The 25,956-nt window shown below is 41.5% G+C and overlaps 1 protein-coding gene across 2 annotated transcripts in view; it reads left to right on the top strand.

The window, feature by feature from the left end:
- LOC122796566 (F-box/LRR-repeat protein 2-like) overlaps nt 1-25,956 on the top strand; it is a 1,765,375-nt gene that overhangs the window by 222,666 nt on the left and 1,516,753 nt on the right. For both annotated transcript variants that reach the window (XM_044065149.1, XM_044065150.1), the window contains exon 2: nt 6,450-6,511. In XM_044065149.1, coding sequence (XP_043921084.1) covers nt 6,450-6,511 — 62 coding nt within the window. The remainder of the gene's footprint in view (nt 1-6,449; nt 6,512-25,956) is intronic.

The following is a 25,956-nucleotide window of genomic DNA, read 5'->3' as shown; positions in this document are numbered from 1 at the left end:
TCTGCGAGGCCCTGCAGCTATAGAAATTTCAAAGCTGCTAGAAAGAAGAGTCATCCAACCAGTCCCAGCGGACCAAAGAGGATTCGGAACTTACTCAAGGTTCTTTTTAGTTCCAAAAAAGACAGGGGACTGGAGGCCAATTCTGGACCTGAGCAAACTCAATACCTTCGTCAAGAAAGAAAAGTTCGGATGGTCACGCTTCAATCGATCCTTCCATTTTTACAGAAGGACGACTGGATGTGCTCAATAGATCTGAAGGACGCATACTACCACATCAAAATGGCCAGGGCGTCCAGGGATCACTTGCCCTTCCGGCTGGGAGCCAGTCACTTTCAGTTTCGAGCCCTGCCCTTTGGTCTGACCTCAGCCCTAGGGTTTTCACCAAATGCATGGCAGTGGTAGCGTCTCACTTGAGACGCCTGGGATTCCAGGTGTTTCCGTATCTGGACGACTGGCTCCTTTCTGCCACCACCCAGCGTCAACTGATTCAGGCCAGGGATTACACACTTCAGCTTTGTGTTCAACTCGGAATTTCCGTAAATTTGAAAAATCTTTACTACAGCCATCACAGCATGTCTTATTCATAGGAGCAGAATTGGATACGCGTTGTTTAGTTCTAAGGCTTCCTCCGGAAAGGATAGCCTCACTACAAAGCCACATATCTCTCCTTCTGTCATCCAGAAAATCCCCAGCAAAGCTGGTTCTGAAGGTCTTGGGTCTCATGGCAGCTTCTCTCATTGCGATACCCTTGGGAAGACTGCACATGAGAGTTCTCCAATGGCTACTGTTTGCACAATGGTCGTTCCAACAGCTACCTCTGACACACGAAATTCTAATCACAAACACATGCAAATCACACCTAGCCTGGTGGCTCCGGACTTGCAATCTTTCCAGCGGAAGACCATTTGTGCTACCCACGCCGACAGCTACGGTTACCACGGACGCTTCCCTGATAGGGTGGGGGGGCATCTTTCAGGGACAAGACAGTCCAAGGCGAATGGACCAATTTAGAGTACAATCTGCACATCAATGTTCTAGAGTTGAGGGCAGTGTTTCTAGCGTTGCAACACTTTGCTCCCCTTCTTCCTCTAGGGACTATTGCAGTTCAGACGGACAACATGTCCGTAGTCTGGTACATAAGACTTGGTTCCCCCTTGTTTGTTTATCAGCTATGCAGAGAGGCCATGAGAATCTGGCAATGGGCGGAGTCCACGGGTCGCTTTCTGATAGCAACGCACATCCCGGGGTCATCCAACGTCATAGCCGACAGGTTGAGCAGAGCAATCCTGTTGCCTCACGAGTGGTCCCTCAAACAGTCAGTTGCGAAGGAGATTTTTCGCAAATGGGGCCAGCCTTGCTGCGATCTTTTGCCTCCAATGAACGCCAAATGCAGGAGCTATTTTGCCCTATTACCCCCTCCAGGGGAAGTCCCCAGGGACGCTCTGGTTCACGATTGGCCCCCGGGTCTCCTTTACGTTTTTCCTCCCTTTCCCTGATTGCAAAGTTTCTGCAGAAAGCCAACAACCTGCAAAGGACGATTATCCTCATTGCCCCATTCTGGCCTCGTCAAATCTGGTTTCCCTTTCTTCTGGCACACCGCATTCGGGAACCCTGGATCCTGGACCCGGAGCCGGATCTACTGACCCACTCGTCAGGGGCTCCCCACCCCTCGCTACTTTCACTCCAACTAGCAGCTTGGCTGCTCCGCTTCCCTACTTAGCCAGGTCTGATCTTCTTTCACCTGCAGTTCAGAATATACTAGTGGCTTCTCATAAAGCTTCCACTACAAAGACTTACACTAGTAAATGGAAGCGTTTTGTTTACTGGGCAAATACACAGCAATTGGACCCTGTTATAGCTCCGTTAAATAAGATTATGGAGTTTTTAACCGAATTGTTCCACCAAGGAGCTTCTCCTGCCACTTTGAGAGTGCAATTGGCTGCCATTTCCAACTTTCATGTGGAAGAATGTGGGGCTCCTATTATGGCTCACAGACTTTGTAAGGCCTTTCTGAAAGGATCTTTCCATATTAGACCACCAGTTAGAATTCCTACATCACCTTGGAACTTGAACCTTTTATTATCTAAATTGATGCTACCACCGTTTGAACCAGCCTCTTCTTGTCCATTGAAATATTTGTCGTGGAAGACCCTCTTTTGGTGGCCATTACATGCTAGGCGGGTGTCAGAGCTTCAGGCTCTTTCTATTAAACATCCTTATTTGATCTTTCACTCTGACAGAGTATCTCTTTGCACTAATCCTTCCTTTCTTCCCAAAGTTTGCTCCGTTAATAACATTAATCAATCCATTGAGCTCCCTACCTTTTTCAAGAACCACTCCAATAAGTTGGAGTATATGTTACACAAGTTGGATGTTCATAGACAACTTAGATTTTACCTGGATAGAACAAAGGATCACAGGAAAACAGATCAACTTTTTGTAGCCTTTGCGGACAGCAGGAAAGGTGTAGCAGTTACTAAACAAACCCTTTCCAAATAGCTAACTGATTGCATTATATTTGTTTATGCTACTTCGGAACAAACTTTACCTGTCAAACCCAAGGGGCACTCTACAAGATCAGTATCTACATCCCTGGCTCATGCAGCTCGCTTACCATTAGACACTATTTGTGCAGCTGCCACTTGGTCTAAACCACATACATTCATTTCTCATTACAAGGTAGACAGGGTTTCTAGGGACAGGGCAACCTTTGGTTCCACTGTGCTCAAGAACGTTCTCCCGTGAGTTCCTCAGGAACATGGAGCTAGGGACGCTACCCAGGTGTAAGAACAAACGGCGAGATTGAACACTCTCACATTTAGAAGTTATGTCCTTACCATAACGTTCCATGTGGAGTGTTCATCTCGCCTTTGTTCTACATTCCCACCCTCCCACCCTCAGGAAGAACGTCCAGTTTGGTGTCTGGTTTGGTTTCTCCTGCTTCTGCATTACGCAGTTGTTGTGTATATATGTATACATATATATATATATATATATATATATATATATATATATATATATGTATATGTTTCTTTCAGTTATGTTGTTTTTGGCATGAATGTGTTACTCTCTCTGTTGACTTCTGGTTTGCTTGCAAACTAGATCTGAGGTAAAGGCAGAGGGGGATTGTGGGAGTTAGGTTGGTCTCGAGCTTCTTCTCGATGCAGAGCTTGCCAAGAGGCCGACACGGAGCCGAGGATCGGCTCCGAACCCAGGTGTAAGAACAAAGGCGAGATGAACACTCCACATGGAACGTTATGGTAAGGACATAACTTCTAATTATGGTGAGTACATAACTTCTTTATTAAATAGAACAAAGACATTTTCTGCCTGTCTTTATTGACTGATTCCAATCATCCATGATTTATGAGGGATAGGGCAGTTTATAAGAGAGAATTTAGGGATGTTCTGTAAAGTCAAGGACACTTGAGAGGTATAGGTGAGTGTGTTTGTGTGTGTATACTGCGTTTCAGTGTGTGCATTTGTGTGGAAGAGTGAAGGAGGAAGTATAGCTGCAGTTAGGATAGTCAGTGCTGATTTATGCAGGAAAGTACTTTTTAGAAATAGTGATTAACACCAAGCAAATTAGTCAATAATGTGGTCTTTCCTCATTACAGCTAACCATGTCTCTGAATCACAGTTTCCACAATCACAAAAACTGCTCATTTTGACCACAACTGTTTACACCCTATGGTGAGGTTTTTCTGAATCCTTGCCCACATCTTCTACACAAGTTTATTTAGGCATATTTTCACCATTCTGTTTCTTCATAGTATTTTATGATTTCATATTCATCAGTTTTCAAATACTGTGGAAAATGTACAATTTTCTGGAAGATTCTAAAAATTTTACTTGCAATTTTTTTGAAGATACCAAGAGAAAATATGTCATTACAGGAGTGTTAGACACACTTTTTCCATTCTCTATTGTATTCCTGGGAAGACATCTGTATAAATAAAATGCTTAAAGTTTCTGCAGTAAAGAGCTGCTGAGTATTTTATATACTAGTGCATCAGTCATAATCAAAATGTAAATTATTTGGTAGTTATGAGACTAATCATATTAATAATTAACTGTTTAACTACAAATTCCATCAAATGAAATTTTTGGTGTGAAATTATTTATGTAGCAGACAGCAAGTTTTCCTACTTTTGTTTATCGCATGCAGTCTTTAAATTTGATGTAAGCAGGCAGCATTATCTTGGTGATACCCACATTGTCAACAGTGTACAGACTATTTATTTATTGCTTTATTTTTAGCTAAAAAAAACTACCAAACCTCTAGACACTTGTAAGATTATTATACATACTGACACAGCACCATATATATACTTCAAGTAAAAGCTTTTTTATATGACAGATTATTGTTTAACTTTGTGAGTCTTTGAAATTATATGGCAAATGTTTTCCCTCCAGAATGTTATTTGGAGGTCATATAACAATTATATTATCCTTTATGAGTGTTTAAAGATACTGTAATACCATGTATAACTGCAGTATTTACTCCAAACATTCCAGTGGTTTGTAGCTTTCTTTGTTCAGCGGTTTAAAATTCACATTTGTTGGCCGGTGTGGTGCAGCGGTTAGCATTGTCGACTCACAGCAAGAGGTTCTCTGGTTCGATTCTCGGCCTGAGTGGCTTCTGTGCAGAGTCTGCATTTCCTCCCTGTGGTTGAATGAGTTTTAAAGACATGCAGTAGGTGTGTGTGTGTTTGTACCTTTTGTGAAGGTGTGTGTGTGTGTGTATATACACATAACATAGTCTCACACCATACCGTTTTTTGCATAATGGCCAGACGTCTCCCACATGGTTTTGCTCTGTTTCTTATACAGTTCATTTTTTTTCTGGGAAATAGAGTGTTGAATTCAATTCACTAAGTAATGACATACATTTGAATGTTACACTGCACACCATTCAGGTAACGCCTGCTAATCTGAATCATGGTTTTCTACATTTGTACTAGCAATATGTAGAATGTGTCCCTAACTTACCTGATTGTCCGTCACCCCCTATTCAGTCAGCATGAATATTCTATACTGTATTGTCTAGAATTCAAATGACAGTCATTATAGTCCTGTATTACCACTACTAGAAGATAAATGAGTATGAGACACTGCCTATGTATATATTGAAGTGTAGTTGTTAGAATTCATTATTTTTATATTTATTTTAATTTTATGAGTGTAGTTAATTTTATTTTTATAACAGAAAATTGCTTTTTAAAGTTTTATACAATTTCAAAGTTTGATATAAGTTCAAATGTTAATATAAATAAAACTATTGTTTTGGTTATATCTTATGTTATTTAATATTTTGTCTCTTTTTCAATTTGCGTTTGCATACTATTATCTAACAATTCCATTGAAGTGGGTGGGGTTGGATAATTATGCATGCAAATTTTATGTTAATCAGCATCCATTGTGGCCATTTGTATCTACTTTTCATAGACCTTTGTCCAGATTGTTGATGATTCCAAGTTGAAATGTATGATTATTGCCATAGCACCTGATTTTTTTTTCTTCAAATTTGTATTATTTCATTGATTTCTATTTGTGTACCTGCAGTGATCCAAAGTTTTTTGGGCTTTACTTTTTTTTCTTCAATTACCATGGAGCTTATATAATATGTATGTATGTGTGTGTACATATATGATGTGCTTATATAAATAATGAAGTAGGGGTGAAAGTAAAAATACTGTTCTTGTTTCTTTCATTTAGCTAAAGCTACAGCTGTTTTCATCTGGGTGAAACATTGTTAAAATGCTTGGTTTTCATTTGTATTTCATAGCCAAGTAAAATATTAAGTTGATGATGGCCAGAGTACCAAGCCTGCTCTGCTGGTAGCCCGCTCAGACAAACTACTTGGTCATCAGTGTTACAGACAGTCTTATGGAAATCCTTCACAATCCTGATAACTAGTATTCTCGTATCCCTGCACGTGTCTTTAAGTAGCTGACATTTTGTGTCTTTCGGCTTTTCCCAGTTAGGGGTCGCCACAGCGGAACTCCGGTCCGCTAATGATTGGCAGTTGATTTTTACGTACCGGCTTGCCAGGCCTGACGCACAAACCTTCAACGAAGGTACACCCATTCACGCATGTCTCCACACAGAAGACGCTCTAGCTGAGAATCGAACCGGACAGCGTCTTGCTGTGAGGTGACAACGCTACCGCAGCACCACCACCACGGGTATGTACTGAAAAATAGTAACTGCTTTTAAATGTCAAAACACTAATGAAAGAATTAATTGTTTACTATTAATTCTGGTTATGTCGTTTTATTACGTAGCTTAGAGTGTTGTTAATTATGCCTGGATTTTGGTTTCTTTATACATAAAGAATGAAAGTTTTATTTCTAAAAGTCTGATTTTGCAGATACAGCACATTTTCAAGCCATAGTTGTATGCAAGTGTGTATAGCTTTAAATATTTCCATTATTTGGCTTTTTCAGGTCTTTTCCAATAATGATGAGGCTCTCATTAACAAAAAGTTACCGAAAGAACTTCTGCTAAGGTAAGGCAGAGCTGAACTGACTAATTTTGAGGATATTTGGTTTAAATATGTAATACTGAAACTGTACAACATAATTAGTAGGCAGCAGTATTGGAGGTGTTCATCTTTTTATGGCGGCAATATTTCTGATTAAGATCCAAACAAAACACAGCTTCAGGGAACGAGCCAATAGATATCCAAGTGTCAACAGATAAAAAACGCCGATGTAAAAACTTTTTACAAAGTTTTTACATCGGCGTTTTTTATCTGTTGACACTTGGATATCTATTGGCTCGTTCCCTGAAGCTGTGTTTTGTTTGGATTTTATATAGCTTCCCTCTAATTTGTGTGTTTGGTATTTCTGATTAAGACACATTGTAGTATTCCCAACTTCATGTTTTTCCCCATTCTGTAATGTTAATCATAAGATTTGTGGTAATTCAGTAATTATTGTTGCATTCATTAAGTGCATTGGCCTTGACATACATTTTACATTTTGTGAGAACATTGTCTGTTGCAATGACAAACACCTAATGTGAAGTTGTTCTATCTCGCCGTTCATTCTTACTGATGGGTTCGGAGCTGATCCCTTTGCTTCGAGTCAGCCTACTACAAAGCTCTAGGTCTTCAAATAGCTCAAGGCCAAGTCCCTATCCCATGATGCACTTAGTTACCTCCGATCTAGTTTCATTCTTACTGATGGGTTCGGAGCTGATCCCTTTGCTTCGAGTCAGCCTACTACAAAGCTCTAGGTCTTCAAATAGCTCAAAGCCAAGTCCCTATCTCATGATGCACTTAGTTACCTCCGATCTAGTTTGCCGCTACAACAGATAGAAGGATCACACTAGCTCGGCCCAGTAAAACCTTTATTTTACAAATATTTTATAAATATTTCTATTAATATTTTTAGTATTTGAATAGATAGTAGTTTTAGGTACTTTTATAAGCTCTTTTAGCTTAATAGTATAGTTCCCTTTCCCTAGTGTGTTTTCTAATATCTTGTTGGCCTCTTTTTCTAGGCCTAGTTAAAGTGTGTTTTATCTTATACTCAGAGTGTGCTTTCTTAGTGACCTTTTGTCACAATTTATAGACAATTTAGGTAAGGTTTATTTAGAGTGTGCTTAGTTTAGAATTTAGATAAGGTTAGTGTGTTTGTCAAATTGCAGCTGTCTTTTTTTTAGTATAGTCTGTTTATCATTGATATAGTGTGTCTTTAGACAGAATTTTTCTGCCACGGTTAATATTTATCTGTCTAGTTAATTACTTGTGTGTGTGTGTGTGTGTGTGTGTGTGTGTGTGTGTGTGTGTGTGTGTGTGTGTGTGTGTGTGCCTTCAGCCTAATTTTTTTCCAAAGGCTGTTTGACTGTTGGTTACTGTTCAATTTTTCTTAGTCTTTGCTTGACAGTAATCTGTTAATTCTGTGTTTGGTGCAATATGGCTGACCAAGATAAGCATCCCAAGTCAGGCTTTAAAAAGTGCCCCAAATGTGGCCAAAAAATGTCTGTCACTGACAGTCATGTCAATTGTGTGTACTGCTTAGGAGCTTTGCATTTACAGGATAGCTGTTCCATATGCCATTCTTTCTCCTCCAGAGTCCTCCAGGAGAGAGAGAGGAAGTTGATAGAGGCTTGTTGAAACCCTCTTTCAAGAAGCTTTGAGTGACCAAGATGCATCCAGTAAGTCCTCAAAGTCTTCTAAGACTTCTGAGACAAAAAGAATCTAAGAAATCTTCGACTTCGGCTCCACAGACATCGGAGCCGACAGTCTTATCTTTTTGGAGCCTGTCCCTAGTCCTGGAACCGGTATCCAAAATACCCAAGTCTCCTCTGTTACAATCGGTACCACCTTTGGTCCATTCATCTCGATCCTCTATTAGCCTTTCTGATCTGGATGTGGATGGTGTGGTGCAGAGGCTGTTACAGGCACCGGCCTTTGCAAAAATTTTATCGGCTCCAACCCAAGTGGCTTCGGAGCCAAAGACCCTTATGCCAGCTACAATTTTCCTCCTCTGAGCCAGACTGGTCCTTTGGAGCTGGAGGAGTCAGACTTGGTGATTGTGGAGCCTTTGGAGCCGATGCCTCCTCCAGTGTCTTTGGCTCCATTCACTCTGATGTCCTCAGTGCCGATTGAGGACTCTAGGAGCCAACACTCTCTGGTTGGGTCTGGGGAGGATAGTCGGACTGACTTGTCGGTTCTTGACTCTGTCTCTTGGGGCTTCGGCTCTGATGAGCTCGGCTCTAGCCTCGGGCTCGGAGCCCACTGTCCCTGTGCCGGGGGGTATCGACTATTTCCTTGGATCTGTCAGTCCCTTTGCATCGGAGCAGGGGTGCCTTCGATGCCATGAGGAGAGTTATGTCTCCTAAGACTTCCTCAGCCTCCGGTCCAGCTTCTTCCTCCCCTAAAGCTCCTGTGTCTGTTTCTGCCTCACAGATCCTAGCCAAGCGTGGAGACCCAGAGCCTCAGGATACCCTGTTGGTTGGCCCATGCTCTTCCGAGACCTCACCAGAAGCTCCCACTGATGAGGTTCCCAGGAAGAGAGGTTGAAAGAGGAAACATCTAGACTCCCCTCAGGAGTCCTTAACATCTGATACTGAGATGAATCAGACGGGTCCCCCCAGTCTCCCTCTGAGGATATCTCTTTTGCAGTGATACTTGAAATCCTTAGGCAGAGGGGTGACTGGCAGTCCACAAACCCTACTGAAGACGAGTCTGTTCTCCTGAAGGCTTTCGGATCTCGGCCCTCCACCTCTTAGGTGTCTCCACCCTTCGATGAGCTTATGCAACTGGTCTCATGAAGGGCGTGGGAGTCTCCTTACACCATGGAGCCTGTCCCTAGGAGGCCTAATAAGTTTAGATCTGCTCCCCAAGATAAATATTTTTTGATCAAAGGTATGCTAGTTGATGCCATGGTGGTGGTGGCAACCACCAAAAAGGAAATGTCAGAAACTTCCTCGTCTATTCATCCTCCTAACAGAGACTCTAGGATCATGGATAGATATGGGAAGCCCATGTTTAGTTCAGCGACTTTTGCACTCCGCTTAACTACTTAACCCATTTCACGAGACTACAGAGAGATCTCCTTAAAGAGCTGGGAGATACTCTTCAGGATACAGTAGCTGCAGGGGCTATAGACAAAGTTGCCTCCCAGCTTGCTACCCTCAACTCCATTGTTAACTCATCCATGCACCTCATTTCATAAGCAGCTGATGGAATGAGCAGGGCAGCAGGTACAGGAGTTGCTCTTAGGAGACACTCCTGGATGCGCTTATGTTCCTTTGTGGAGCCCTTCAAGTCATCCTTTGTGAATACCCCTTTTGATGGCTTGTCTCTTTTCGGGCCCAAAGTTAAGTAAACTTTGACCATGTGTGAGCAGGAGGGAAAGACTTTGTCTGCCATCGGAGTCCGTTTTTCCACCCCTACCAGACCTTACCCCAAGGGTCAAAGGGGAGGGAAAGTGTGGTTCCGAAAAGCCCAAGGAGCCTTTCAGGACATGCGTGGTGAACCCCCCTCCAGGGGCAGAGGAAAGGGCAATAATGGAAGATGCCGCCCTCGTGGCAGAGGGGGTCCGCAAAACCAGGGTGACAGAGATCACTTCTTTGGGAAGCCCTATCAGTGCTCCTTAAAGGAGGCCCGACTGTCCTCCTCTGGAGGCAGTCTGGGGTCGCTTATCTTTGTACCCAGACGCCTGGCTCAAAATAAACGACAACTGGGTACAAAGTATCATTTCCAGAGGATACTTCATTCCATTCACCACACCCCGTCCTCCGACAAGAAAAATCCTGGATGTTTCACCCAGTTACAGGGAACAAGCAACAGTAGAGGCCCAAACGTTGCTAAGAAAGAGTCATCCAACAAGTCCCAGCAGACCAGACAGGATCTGGAACTTACTCAAGATTCTTTTTAGTTCCAAAAAAGACAGGGGACTGGAGACCTATATTGGACCTCAGCGGCTAAACAAATCTGTCAAGAAAGATAATTTTCGGATGGTTACGCTTCAGTTGATACTTCCCTTCTTAGGGAGAGACAATTGGATGTGCTCGATAGATCTCCAGGATGCGTACTACCATATAAAAATGGCCAGACTATCCAGGGATCATCTGCGCTTCCGGCAGGGAGCCAATCATTACCAGTTTCGAGCCCTGCCCTTTAGTCTCACTACAGCCTACAGAGTGTTCACCAAATGTATGGCAGTGGTGACGGCTCACCTGAGACGTTTAAGATTCCAGGTGTTTCCATACCTAGATGATTGGCTCCTCACCGCCACCACCAGGCATCAACTCATTCAAGCCAGGGAATCCACTCTGTCATCCTGCAGTCAGCTGGGCATTACAATAAACTCAGAAAAATCTGCCTTGTCACCATCGCAGCATATCGTCTGTATCGGAACAGAACTGGACACCACCACCACCACCACGCTAAAGCTCCCAATAAAAAGACCAAAAGTCTATTAACCAGTCAATGCCAACAATTACCAACCAAAATAAAATGTATTAACTGGTAATTCAACGGTGTCCGGTTCCAAAAGATGAGAAAAACAAAATGCAAGAACTTATATTTAATAAGACATCAGGTTTAGCGCTTTCATCTACTCTCGGTAGACTTCCTTAGAACACCATATTAGAAACTAACAACCTTTAAATGATACCAGTCATCCAATCATGTAATTTCATTAATTAATCTCATTAATATTCATTACTTGATCCTAACTGCTGATGTATTGCAAAGCAAATACATATGAGTAATGTAATCACAATCAAAATTTCTATTATAAAACATAATAAACTAATACACTCAATATATGTTGTGTTAATATGTTAAAAATTAAAATATTAAAAACATTTTAAAAATGTAGTAATTAAATACACTATTACAGTGGGAAACTTTAACATAATAAATAGAAAAAGCTAATGACGAACACATATGCAAATGTTGTTTAAATTACATCTGTACATACCCATTTCATGCCCTTATAAGGGTTTTGGTGGAAATACAGTCATTTAAACCTGGGGGATTGGCTGCATTTAATAATATTTGTGTTCGTCATTAGCTTTTTACTATTTATTATGTTACAGTTTCCCATTGTAATAGTGTATTTAATTACTACATTTTTAAAATGTTTTTAATATTTTAACTTTTTATCTTTTAACATGTTAACACAACATATATTGAGTGTATTAGTTTACTATGTTTTATAATAGAAATTTTGATTGTGATTACATTACTCATATGTATTTGCTCCGCAATACATCAGCAGTTAGGATCAAGTAATGAATATTAATGAGATTAATTAATGAAATTACATGATTGGATGACTGGTATTATTTAAAGCTTGTTGGTTTATGGTGTTCTGAGGAAGTCTGCCGAAAGTAGATGAAAGCGCTAAACCTGATGTCTTCTTAAATATAAGTTCTTGCATTTTGTTTGTCTCATCTTTTGGAACCGGACACTGTTGAATTACCAGTTAATACATTTTATTTTGGTTCCCAATAGAAAGAGTCTTATTACGCCTTCAGCAGGTCCGCATTCTAATATCCAAAAACAAGGCTCCAGCATCAGAAGTTCTAAAATTGTTGGGTATAATGGCAGCAGCAGCAATTCTGGCCATACCACTTGGTCGCATGCACATGCGGATACTGCAGTGGCTGTTGTTCACTCAATGGCCTGACCAAGAGCTTCCCATGTCTCACCTGATAATGATCACAAACTCTTGCAAAAAGGATCTTCAGTGGTGGTTGACCTCTCATGTCACGATAGAACATCCCTTTTTTTTTACCCCCATCAGCGGCCACAGTGACCACGGACGCTTCCCTGATAGGGTGGGGGGAGCATTTTCAGGGAAAGGCAGCCCAAGGCACATGGACCAATCGAGACACACCTGCATATCAATGTCTTAGAGATGAGAGCAGTACTTTTGGTATTACAGTACTTTCAGGAATCCCTTCCTCTGGGCATGTTTGCAATTCAGACAGAACATGTCAGTGGTCTGGTACTTGGAACAAACAAGGAGGAACCAGGTCATATCCCCTTTGTCGAGAAGCCCCAAGAGTATGGCAGTGGGCTATATCCACCCAGCGCTTTCTCTTAGCAATGCACATCCCGGGGAAATCAAACATGATAGCAGACAAGCTGAGCAGAGCAATTTTGTTGCCTCACGAGTGGTCCCTCAAGAAAGAAATAGCAGACAAGACATTCCCCAAGTGGGGCCAGCCTTCCTGCGACCTTTTTGCCAGTCACATAAACACGAAATGCCGAAGCTACTTTGCCCTGATTCCCCCTCTGGGAGAAGCCCCAAGGGGCGCACTTGTTCACAATTGGCCCCCGGCTGTCCTCGATGCATTCCCACCAATCCCATTGATACCCAAGGTATTACAGAAAGCAAAAGCCCTGGGAAGGACCATCATTCTAATAGCCCCTCATTGGCCTCATCAGATCTGGTTCCCCTTCCTTCAACTTCATCTTTTGGAGGACCCCCTGGACCTAGTTCCAGACCTTCTGGTGCATTCATCAGGGGAACTTCATCCCTCTCTGCAGTCCCTGAAGTTGACAGCTTGGCTGCTCCAATTCCCATCATAGCCAGGTTCCATAACCTTTCCAATGAGATGAAGCAAATTTTCTTATCCTCTCATAAATCCTCTACAAGGAAACTATACCTTAGAAAATGGAAAACATTTTCTGTATGGGCTTCTAAAAACAATATTGATCCTTACCAAGCCCCCTATGGCCTCTATACTAGAATTCTTGACCATGATCTTCAATAAAGGAGCTGCAGCTGCAACAGTCCATGTTCAATTTGCTGCCATTTCTAACTTTCATCTTGGATTTGAAGGATTGACTATTATGTCACACAAATTATCCAAACCTTTTCTCAAAGGGACCTTTCATATCAAACCACCTGCAAAATCTCTCTATTCTCCATGGAATCTAAATTTTATACTTTCCCACATTATTTTTCCTCCATTTGAACCAGCTTCCTTATGTGACCTCATATTTTTGTCATGGAAAACTATCTTTTTAGTGACTATTACTTTTACCCACAGAGTGTCGGAGCTTCAGGCCTTGTCCATTAAACCTCCTTACTTGATGCTGACAGTGTCTCACTTTGAACAAACCCCTCTTTTTTGCCTAAGGTTTGCACTGAAACCAATCTTAACCAAATTATTGATTTGCCAGTTTTCTTCCCCAATCACTCCAACAATCTAAAACACATGCTGCACAAACTTGATGTTCACAGACGGCTCAGATTTTATTTGGATAGAACAAAAGATTTCAGGAAATCATTAGCTTTTTGTTTCCTTTTCAGACTCCAGGAAAGGTATGCCAGTGGCTAAAACAACTCTGTCTAAATGTATCACCTCTGCTTATTCAGCTGCCAATATGCCCTTGTAGCATAAAATTAAAGCTCACTCAACCAGAGCATTTTCTACATCATCTGCTTTTTCTGCCAGACTTCCTATTGATGACCTTTGTGCAGCAGCCACTTGGTCAAAACCTCATACCTTTATCACTCATTACAAAGTTGACAGGAACTCCAGGGACAGGGCCTCCTTTGGTCCCACTGTCCTGAAAAATATACTCCGGTGAGCTACCCGAGATAGATGGTGCTTGGGATGCTACCCATCAGTAAGAATGAATGATGAGATAGAACAGCTTCACATAAGAAGTTATGTACTTACCATAAAGTTCCATGTGAGTTGTTCATCTCGCCTTCATTCTTACATCCCTCCCTCCTACCCCCTCCTGGGCTTTTAGAAGGCTGAGATGTTGGATCCATCCTGGTTGCTCAACCCTTCCATACATTCTCTTTGGGAGTGATAGAATGACATATGTTATTGTTATATGCAGCAAACAAGATCTGAGGTAACTAAGTGCATCATGGGATAGGGACTTGGCCTTTAGCTATTTGAAGACCTCGAGTTTTGTAGTAGACAGACTCTGAGCTGAGGGATCGGCTCCGAACCCATCAGTAAGAATGAAGGCGAAATGAACAACTCAAATGGAATATTATGGTAAGTACATAACTTCTTTTTACATTCCCCTTGATTTTCTTATTCCTCCTTTTTTTTGCTACTTGAGTTTTAACAGAGTAATCAATATGTGTAGGTAGCTGTGTTAGGCTAAGAAAGACAGAAAGCTTAAGGTGGAGAATAGGTAATTAAGAATAGTCATTTTGAGTCCCATGTGGAGAGACAGAAGATGAAAACTGTATCTTAATTAACGATGTGTAATGCAGTATTTTGTTTCTGCCATCATTGATAGATGTACTTATTCATTCTTTTCCTGCTGCTGGCCATTTAAATCTACATACATTGGAAAAGTTAACTGGAAAGCATCATTCTTACTGCTGTTAGTATTGTATAGTTAGTTGGGTTATATTCTGCCCAGGATGTTGGGCCAGTCTTAAAAGGTCTGTAACTTCCCTCCACATATGTTCACAGACTGTAGTGTCTTGAGAACTGCAGGGAAAAAGCAGCAGCCTGAGTGCCAGTTTTTTCAGTACTGTCTGGGCTTCACAGGGTCCGCTGCCAGCTTTGATCTTACATTTCTGATAGTTAGGCCCCCCTTTGGGGAATCCTTCCACACAGAAAATGTATATATATATATTTTTTCTATTTGTTTAACAGGAATCGAGTATGTATGTCTTTTTAGGAATATCACCAATTTACTCTGACATTTCAGCAGAAATGTCTTATCAGACAAGTTATTTTTAGTAACAGGGGCTGAATTACTAGGTCTGGGGCATGTTTGTGAAAAAAATGTGCTATTATACTTTTTATGAGTAAAATGAAGGAAATGTATGTTTAAAGCAGTTGCAAGTGTGTGTTTCTGCTGGTGTAAACTTCAAGACAACTTACCTTAATTTTATTTATTCAGTGTTACTTTCTGTAAAAAGGGACTTATGAATTCTGTGGGACTAAAGTGTACTACTTTATTTTTGTGATATTTGGAGGGAATTTTAAGTGTATGTACTGCTTATGAACATTAGAATGACAACTTACCTTCTGACTGACTCATTTCAGCAGGGTTTACCAAATAACAGGATTCTCCCTATGCTGGAACATGGATACCCTTACTGGTCCTGTGGCTGTTCCTCATGGTGTAGCTAAAAAGAAAAAGCAAATTAACCATTGATAGGTGACTCGGCATTGTCTACAGCTTGTTCCTCGGACAACTCACTGCTTCCTCTGGGATCCCCTGGTCCTTTCTGCCACTGTGGACCGAGCATTAACCACATGCTCTGTGGTTGTTTATTTGTCCATACCATGAAGGGGAGAAGGGAGAACAATCTCCTCTGGGTATGAGAGTTTCTCCAGGAGGTTCTTCTTGGGTAGCCAAGGTAGGAAACATGTTTCATGGGTTGAAGTGCCATCCTTCACTCAGTCTTCTTCTAGGGATGTCCCTAGAAAAAAAGCAAAATGTTAGCTATGTATTTCATCTAAAGACACCATGTCTGAATAAGAAAAATTAATTACTTAACACAGCTTAGAGTATATTACAGGAATAGAATCCTGTGGATCAGCAGGAAAATAACATGATTGTTTATCAGACGATTTTGATAATGACAGTGACAGAGCTTCTGTATTTTCCTCACAAGCATCTGACTCTGATTCTGAAGAGAGTGTTTCCTCAGTTTCTCCTACAGAGTCGCTTTCTTTTTCTGAGAATGTGTGCAGGATGCCATTTTTCATTTTTTTGGAAACAAATGGATGTTCCCCCTCCTTAGGGAGATAATATCATGCATTACAAGTGGATATGCCACATACTACACCTTTTCCTCCTGTTCTGCCAGCATTGGAAGATGTTTTTGGTTCAGCCTGCAATAATCTTCATAAGTCTAAGTTCTTCAGTATTTCAAGTATTTGTTTTCTCTCTTCAGGTCTGACCCAAGAGATATTTCTATTTCTTCTCCAGTTGCTAACAATGTGCTTATCAGTACTAATCCTGCACCTGTGGCAGAAAGGTGGTGGTTCCTCTGATTCCCCTTCCCAGGAGGAGTCTGCATTCCTATAAGCTTTTGGGTCCCACCTTTGTATGTTTTGATTCACTCCCCTGGCTGATGAGCTTATAGATCTAGTCTCTTGTCAGTTGTGGAAGGAACCGGATACTGTAAAACCCACCATCCACTGTCCTGATAAGTTCCTTGCCCCTTTTAAGGACAGGCCCCATTGGAGCAAGGGGGTCCCCATTGATGCCATGGTTGTGGCGGCAGCTACCAAGAAAAAGGTGGTAGAGAAGAGTTCTTCTGTCCTTTACTCTAACAGAGTGCAGGGCATTGGACAGATTTGGGAAACACATTTATGCCTCAACACCCTTTGCCTTATGGTCACTGAAATGTTTGGCACATTTCACCAGGCTGCAAAGGGATTTGGATAAAGTTTTCCAAATCCTTTTCTGAGCTCATGTCTGTGGAGGACCACAGCAAAGCTTTCTTCACAGCTGGCCACTCTTCTATCCATCTCTAATGCTTCCATAAGGTTAATTTCCAGTCCTACTTGAGGGTACCTTATGGGCGACAGGTTTAGGCATAGCCATAAGGAGACATGCCTGGATGCACTTGTGTGACTTTGCAGAGCCCTTCAAGTCTTCATTCATTGGTGCTTCATTTGATGGATTGTCCTTGTTTAGCTCCACTGTTAAGGAGAAGCTTTCTTGGAGTGAGCAGGATGGAACGACCTTGTCTGCCATGGGCATCCATTTTTCTGTCCCCAGAGATCCTTTTCTAGGAATCCTGGAGTAGGAAGGAAAATGTGGTACCATAAGTCCTAGTGTCCTTTCTAAGACTCATGAGGGGATATTTCTCCCAGGAGTGGGGGGGGGGGGTGACTTATAATGGAAGACTCCATCCTTGCAACAGAGGAGGCCGGCAACATCAGGGTTTCTGAGACTCATTCTCAGATAAACCCTTTCAGCTCTCCTGAAAGGTTCCCCGACTGCTCATCTCTGGATGTAGTCAGGGGTGCTTGTCTCTGCACCCACAATCACAAAATATACTTGGGTGATAAGAATCATATCAAGAGGTTATTTCATACTGTTTTCACAAATTTCCCAAACAAAAGGCTTCCTGACATTCCACATAGTCAGAGGGATGCAGCAGCTCTAGAAATTCAGAAACTGCTAGACAAAAGTCATCCAGGAAGTCCCACCAGACCAGAAAGGATTCAGAACCTACTCAAGATTCTTTTTAGTGCCAAAGAAAACAAGGGACCTGAGACCAATTCTGGAACTCGGCAAACTGAATCAGTTTATAAAGAACTCAAATTTCCAAATGGTCACAGTTCAGTCCATACTGCTGTTTCTGCGAAAGGATGATTGGATGTGTTCCATCTTCAGGATGTGTAGTATCACATTGGGGTGAACAGATGCTCTGAAATATACCTTTGCTTTCAGCTGGGAGCTAGTCACTATGGGTTCAGGGCGTTGCTCTTCGGCCTCATCACAGCCCCCAGGATGTTTACGAAATGTATAGCAGTGGTAGCAGCTCACTTCAGACTGTTGGGATTCAGAGTGTTTCCATACCTAGATGACTGGTTCCTCACTGCCCCAACCAGGCATCTCCTCGAGAAATCCAGGGACTGCTTCCTCCAGTTATGTCAATCCCTTGACCTCTCCATCAGCATTTGCAAGTCACATCTTTAACCCATTCAGAGCCTGCAGTTCATAGTTGCTCATTTGGACACAGTCTGTCAGATAGCCTCCCTTCCACCACCAAACAGAAGTTTGGACCATCAGGTGTCCAGTGGAACAAGTTGTCTCACACCCTTCTCCTCCAGGCAAGCTGATTCTTCAGATTTTAGGTTGATGGCAGCAGCTATAACCTTGTTTCCTATGGCCCACTTTTATATGTGCATTCTTCAATGGACCAGTGGTAAATCTTTTGTCTGCCCTTGTCTTCACCAGTCATACTTAGACAAGTATGCAAAGACCATTTACTTTGGTGGATTCAGTTGGATGAAGTTTCTCAAGGCTGTCCTGTTGTCTTTCCACCCGCAGTAGCCATGGTTACCACGGACACCTCCCAGTTGGCGGTGGGACATTTCTTGGGAAAGACGGTCCAAGGCAGGTGTTTCCAGGAAAAAAAAAACAATTTACACAGCAATGTCCTATAGATTAGTGGTTCTCCTAATGTTGTAGGCCTTCCAGGATGCCTTCCTCTTTGACAGTGTGATTCAGCTGACAACATGTCTGCAGTTTGATACATCAACAAACAGGGAGAACCAAATCTTATCCCCTTTGTTGAAAGGCAATGAGAGTGTGGCAGTGGGCAATCTCCTCCAATGGCTTTCTTATGGCAGTGTGCATTCTGGGGAGAACTAACATGCCAGCAGACAAATTCAGCAGGTCCATTCTGATGCCTAACAAGTGATCTCTGAATTGGTTAGTGGTAGAGAGGATTTTCCATTGATGGAGTCAACCTTGCTGTGATCTGTTCACTTCTCCCCAAAACAACAAGTGCAGCAAGTTGTTTACCCTAATCCACCTCCCCCAGGTGTTGCCAAGAGTTTCTAGTCCATGTTTGGCTCTCCAGTCTCCTTTATGTTTATTCCTCTATATCTCTAATTTTCAAATTCTTACAGAAAGCACTTTGGTTGAAGAGCACGGTTATTCTCATTGCTCCTTTTTGGCCTTGTCAGGTATGGTTCCCTTTCCTTTGGTATTACCTTTGATATCCATTTTGGATACTGGACCCCAGTCCAGACCTTCTGTCTCATCCCATGGTGATGGCTTATCTGGAGATTGCAGGCCTCAGGTTGAGTTGCATGGTTTCTCCAGTTCCATTGATGGTTATACAGCCCAGGCTTTCTTCTCCAGCCCAGCAGATATTACTATCAACTCAGAAGGCCTCTGTCAGGAAGATGTACAAGAGTAAATGGATGAGATTCTCTGTTTGGGCTCTCCAGATGGAATTAGACCCCATTGAGTGCCCCTATTCCTGCTGTTTTGGAATTTTTTAGGACCCATCTTTCAAGAAGGGGCTAGTTTATCTACTTTCCGAGTGCTATTGGCAGCAATATCTAATTTTCATTCAGGTGAAAATGCTTTCTGTGTAGCTTTATCAAAACCATGCAAGGCTTTCCTTAAAGGTGCTTTTTTGTTTAGGCCCCCCGTGAAAGTCCCTACACCATCCTTGGATTTAACAGTCGTGCTACAGGGTTTGACTCAAAAATCCTTTTCAGCCATTGGATCGATCTGACTTAAAATTTCTGTCTTGGAAAACTGCCTTTCATGTGGCCATTAAATCTGCGAGATGATTATTTGAGCTCCAGTCTCTCTTCCAAATCCCCATATTTGATCTTCCACAAAGATAAAAGTCATCCTATGAACCAGTCCATCCTTCTTGCCTAATGTAGCCTTGGAAGCAAATATTAAACAACCCATTTATTTGCCTGTTTTCTTTCCCAACTTTGCTAATAATGGTGAATACATGCTTCATCTCTTGGATGTACACAGACAGCTCCACTTTATCTCTATAGATCAAAAGATTTCAGAAAGACAGGTCAATTGTTTGTCTTTCTCCACCAACAAATTGAGTAAACCAGTTTCTAAAGTTACCGTAGCCAGATAGCTGACAAACTGCAAATCCTTTTTTTACAGTCAACGAGGTTTGTCCTTACCCAGACTTTCTAAAGCACACTCCACCAGATCCATGGCTACATCATCCACTTTCTGGTCTAGGACTTTTATTGATAAGATTTCTGCTGCAGCTACTTGGTCTAATGCTCATACTTTTATTGTCCATTAAAAATTGGATTTCTTCCAGAAGCAGGGCTGCCTTTGGTTCTGCACTACTCTGGAATATTCTTCATGAGAGCCACCCAAGGTTCACATAGCTGAGGACACTGTCCCATCAGTTGAAGGAATGAAAAGGACAACATCCGATATTAGTTATGTACTCAGCATAACTATGCATCTGTGTTGTCCATTTTCATTCTTCCTCAACTTCCCACCCTCCTTTCCCCCTTCCCTTTGACTCCTGGAGTGACTTTGTGGTTATTGTGGAACCCCCGTTCCAGGTTTAAGCCCCCCGTCTTTTCTGCTAGTATTCCTTTTATCTTTGCCTGAGGTTAGTTCTTTCTTTCTATTGGGCAGCAAACTCAGTCTGAGATATTGCAGAGTGACCTGGGCATTATGCGGAAAGGGAGGAAATCAAGTTGGGTCTGAGAGTCTGGCAAATGTGGCCAAGCCGGATCTGAGGTTGGATCTGAGACCCATCAGTTGAGGAAGAATGAAAATCAGATTCATAGTTATGGTGAATACATAACTTTAATTTTCAAATCTGCTTTAAACAATTTTCCATTATACAAGTCACTGCTCATTGTTTCAGTGTGTTGTGTCTCATGTAATACTTCTAGGACTATGGCCACTGGTACTGTTTTGAGAAGGTTTGCCTGGCTGCTTTCTCCGAACTTCCCAGATGTGAAAAATTAGATTTTAAATTCTGCTTTGGCTAGAGATTTAGCTTTCGGTTCCTCTGCTGCAGAGGTTATCTAAAAAGTGTGATGAATGAGGCAAGTAGATATTTCAGCTCTCCTTTTTCAGATTTTGTAAGGGATTATCTAACTCTCATCCAGTTTTAGCAAAAATCAGAATAAACAATCCCAACAAAATGCTGCTAAGCAGATGTTTAAGAAGAAATGGCAGGGGTTTCCAAAATTATTTCAGGATCCCCTCAAAACCAAGGACAGTCCAAGAAGTCAGAATGTCTGTTTAAGGGATCTTGTTCCCCTTCACACCTGGAAGTCACTTTTCCATTCCATAAAGTCTGAATCTCCACTTTTCTCTTCACAATATATAGTTTTAGACAAATTGGTTCTGAAGATCATTCATCAAGAACACAGATGGCAGTGGGAGGAAATCCCTCCTTTTCAGGGGGTAATTCCTCATCCACCAGATCAGACTCTCTCTTGTTCCTCCTATACATAAAAATGTGCTGTGCCAGGGAGTGATAGAAACAGTTTCTCTTTCCCAGGTTTGGAAAGGTTTTTTATTTGAGGATGTTTTTAGTGCCAAAGAAAGAAAATGCTTGGAGACCAGTTTTGAATCTTTCTGTTCTAAACCGTTTTTGTGATAGTGCCAGTGATGTGATGTCACTTCACAACCTGTTAGCTCTTCTTCCTCATTCAAGTCTCCTGGTAATGTTAGATGTAAAAGATGCTTATCACCACATTCCTAATCATCCAGACTTCAGGCATTTCTTAAGGTTGTTGTGTCTGGATCACATCACTAAGAATGCTTACAAAGTGTTTAGCTTCAGTTATAGCTCATTGCAGGCTACAGGATATCCACATTTTTCCATATTTAGACGACTTGCTTATCTGCAGATTATTTTTCAAAGTGTCAGGAATCTCTCAGTCTCTCCTGAGTGAGAAATTTTTTTACACAAACCAGAATTTCAAGAGAACATTCAAAAGTCTCTCTCTTCACTCAGGATTGTGTTCCTGGGATGTCAGCTAGATACCTCAGTTCAAACATGCTTTCTTCTACAGGAAAAAAAAAAAACAGATCTTTATCTAGGTCTGTTTCTGACATTTTCCACTCAGACTCGGACTTTGGTCACTGTGAGTGAATACCTCAGGATTTAAGGTCTCATGGCATGTATAGTTCTCATGATGCCCCTGGCAAGACTCCACATGAGAAAGATACAGTAGTATCTGAAATCATTAACCATGTGAAATGTCGGGACCCTCTGGAATGAGTCCCGAAATGCGGAGATTGAATAATATACTTTAAGTTCAAGATGCCACTACTTAGAATATTCCCATTTCTATGAGGTATGGGGATCTTAGAGTTGGTATATATGTTTAGGGGTAGTGGGAGGGCTGCCAGCCACATGGGAGGTGCAGGTGGAGGGTAGCCCACACTCCTGCAAAAAAAAAATTTAAAGGAGAAGAGCCATTTTTGAAATTTGCTCTTCTCCTGTTTTATTTTTTGTTTTTTCCAACTTGTCTGCATTCGGCATTTCTAGTGCCAACATTTCAGTATGGAGCCCTGAAATTTCTTTGGTCCTAGCATCAACGCCCTTTCTTTTCAAATCCCAGTGCTGGGTTTTGTCAGAAGAGAAGTCTTTTGGTAGAGACAACAGCTATCTTTATATCCAGGTCTCCCCTTCTCCATCCCTGCTAGAAGTCATTCACCACAAATGCTTCAGACTTTACTTGGGCAGTAGTTTCAGGAAGGTTTCAGGAAGGATAAAAGTTAGGGGATGCAGGGCACCAAAGACCGATGCAAGCACACAAACATCAGAGATGCTTGCCCTGATCAAAGCTCTCAACTCTCTGATGCTTCTTTGGTCCCAAGACCTCTTCAAGTGGTTACAGACAATACCACAGTTATGTGGTATGTTAGCAAACAAGGGAGAACAAGGTTGTACCCCCCTTGCATGCTAGCATGGGATATAGACTAACAGCACAGTCTCAGTCTTCAAGCATCCTGCTTTCCATCAGAGCAAAACTGTGTGGCAGACAAGCTGAGCAAGGCCAGGTCATGCCCTCATGAATTGAAACTAGATCAGCGGGTCTTCCAAGATTTGATCCATCTGTGTGGAGTTCCTCAGGTAGATTTCTTTGCCTTTTCTCTGAACAGTCAACTGGCAAGATTCTGTTTCAGGACTCCATTCAAGAAGGACTGGAACACAGATGCCTTTTCTTTTCTTTGGACAAGAGTGTTTCTTTATGCTTTTCCACTAATATCCAGGGTACTTTTGAAGATTCAGAAAGAATCCCCCTGGATCATTGTGGTGACTCCCTTCTGGCCCAGGCAACTGTGGTTCTCCTTTTTTTGGAAATGGCCAGGGGCAATTATCACAAACTTCCTCACAGATTGTATCAACTCACACAAGAACAGGGGTGTTTGGTACACCCCGACATCAGTCAACTTCAGTTGACAGCCTGGATGATAGGGTCTTAATTCCCTTTAGGCACCTGTTTACTGAGGATGTGTATAGGGTACTGAAGGAGATGAGAAAGCCTGCTTACTAGAAAATCATATATTAGCAAGTGGAAAAAGTTTTCTATTGGGTGTCAACATACCCAGCACCTGTTTAGGATTAGTAGTTTTCTGGTTCTGCAATATTTGTGCGATTTGCTATCCTATGACATTTCTTATTTCTGTATCAAGGTTCATTTATAGGCAGTTTTGACATGTCTGCCATGAATCCTCCTCTTTCAGTGCAGTGTGTTGTTAAAATGTTCTTGAAAGAGGTTTTGCATAATAGGCCTCCAAGAAAACTGGTGGACCCTCCTTGTGATCTTAATTTTGTGTTAGAGAAGCTAACACTTGCTCCATTTGAACCCGCTAATCTGTCTGACTTGAAGTTCGTAACTTGAAAACCATTTTACTGCTTGCACTGACCTCTGCAAGAAGGGTGTCTGAGTTGTGAACTCTTATGGTGAGTCAACTTTACCTCCTCTTCCACAAGACAAAGTTTCTTTGAGAAGTAATCCTTCTTTTATGCTCAAAGTAGTATCCAAGTGGTGGTTAAGGATACAGATAATAGGCGAGAGGGGGGCTGGATTTTGTTGAAGAAAACTGGCAAAGGAACCAAGATATTGGGAACAAATCACTAGAAAGGGAAAGGTAATAGAGTAGGAAGAGGCCAATAATTTATTTGGACTGCAGGTTAGAGATTGCCTTCCCTATCAAGGATTGATATCGGAGTATAGGCAAAGAGAAAGAAATAGGGGGCTCCTGAATGTAAGACCAGCACTGGTAGAGTTTTTAATAGAACCTAGAACTGAAGCTACCAGTAAAAAAGGAGTAATTAATAAAGCATATGAAATTTTGCATGATAATTATAAGAATCAATCAGATGAACTTAGAAAGGATTGGGAAGAGAGACTGGATAAGAGAGACTGGATAAGCAATTCACAAAGAGACAATGGGGGATATATGTATATCTCCCAAATATGCAACAAAGTCTAGAGATTTTAGAATCTTTGCCTGAAAGTGTTTACATAGGTATTTTTATACCCCACGTAGACTCCAAAGAATTTTTCCTCAGGTGGATAGCAAATGGAGGTGTGTGTTGCACAAGAAAGAGGTAGCTGGGAACATATTTTTTGGGAGGAATGAGCTGACAGACTTTAGGGATTCTTGCAGACCGCTCTGTCAGAGATGCTGGGCGAGTAGACTGGATTGACTAGGGAGATGTTGTTTTTTTTTTTGTTTTGTTTTTTTTAACTATGATACAGAACTGGAATTGCCAAGACATAGTAAAGCCTAGATGAGTCTAATTATGGTGGGTGCCAAAAACACAGTTACTAGAAAATTGAAATCAAAGTCTAGACCAAGTTTACTAGAAGTAGTGAATATAGTAATAGAGATAAAACAACTGGAATTGGGATCTTTAGAAAAGGGAAGGAGCAAACTACATAGGAAAAATGGGAAATGGGGGAACAATATATGCAGAGAAGAAACTAGGTTCAAGAGGCAGGATCTGAATGAGCCATACAATGCTTAACTGACAGTGACTGGATAGATCATACATGGTGTATAATGTTTGCAGCTACAGTTGTTTTAATGGTGTCTGTGATGTATAAATGTTTCCAACCAAAGTGGTGTCATTTTGGATGTTTTTCATTTATATAAATGCATGACTGCCCATGTCATATGTGAAAATGTAATAAAGATGTTTATTGGGGAAAAAAAGTGGTATCCGAGTTCACGCTTTTTCAATAAAGGTATTGGGAGCAAATAACTAGAGAGGGAAAGATGATAGAATGGGAAGATGCCAATAATTTATTTGAACTGCAGGTTAGAGATTGCCTCCCCTATCATTGATTGATAGGCAAAGAGAAAGAAATGGGTAGGGGGGGGGGGTCCTACACAAAAGACCAGCACTGGTAAAGTTTTTCATAGAACCTGCCATTAAAAAAGGAATAATTAACAGAGTATATAAAATATTGCATGATCACTGTAAGAATCAGAGGAGGTTAGAAAGGATTGGGAAGAGAGATTGGTTAAACAATTCATAAAGAAACAATGGGAGGATATATATATGTCTCCCAAATATGCAACAAAATCTAGAAGATGTAGGATTTTTGCCTGGAGATGTTTACATAGATATTTTTATACCTCAAGTAGACTTGAGAGAATTTTTCCTCAGGCAGACAGCAAATGTTGGAGATGTGAAATGGAAGAAAGAGGTAATTGGAAACATATGGCAGACTTTAAGGATTTGCTTTGGATGTTGGAGATGTTAAGTGGGCAGATTGGTCTGACGAGGGAGATTACTTTTTTGAGCTATGATTCAGAATTGGCATTGCCTAGACATGGTAAGGCTTTGCTGTGTCTACTAATGGTGGGTGCCAAAAAGCAATTACTAGAAAAATGGAAATCAAAATCTAAACCAACTATACTGGAAGTAGTGAATATAATAATGGAGACAAAACAACTGGAATTGAGATCTTTAGAAAAGGGTAGGCGCAAACTACATAGGAAAAAAATGGGAATTGTGGGAACAGTACATACAA

Source organism: Protopterus annectens, chromosome 3.part0 (genome assembly GCF_019279795.1).
Source record: "Protopterus annectens isolate FY-2018-M chromosome 3.part0, PAN1.0, whole genome shotgun sequence".
Classification (NCBI taxonomy): domain Eukaryota; kingdom Metazoa; phylum Chordata; order Ceratodontiformes; family Protopteridae; genus Protopterus; species Protopterus annectens.
The sequence above is the reverse complement of the archived record's forward strand: the minus strand, read 5'-3'. Positions and strand labels throughout refer to the sequence as shown.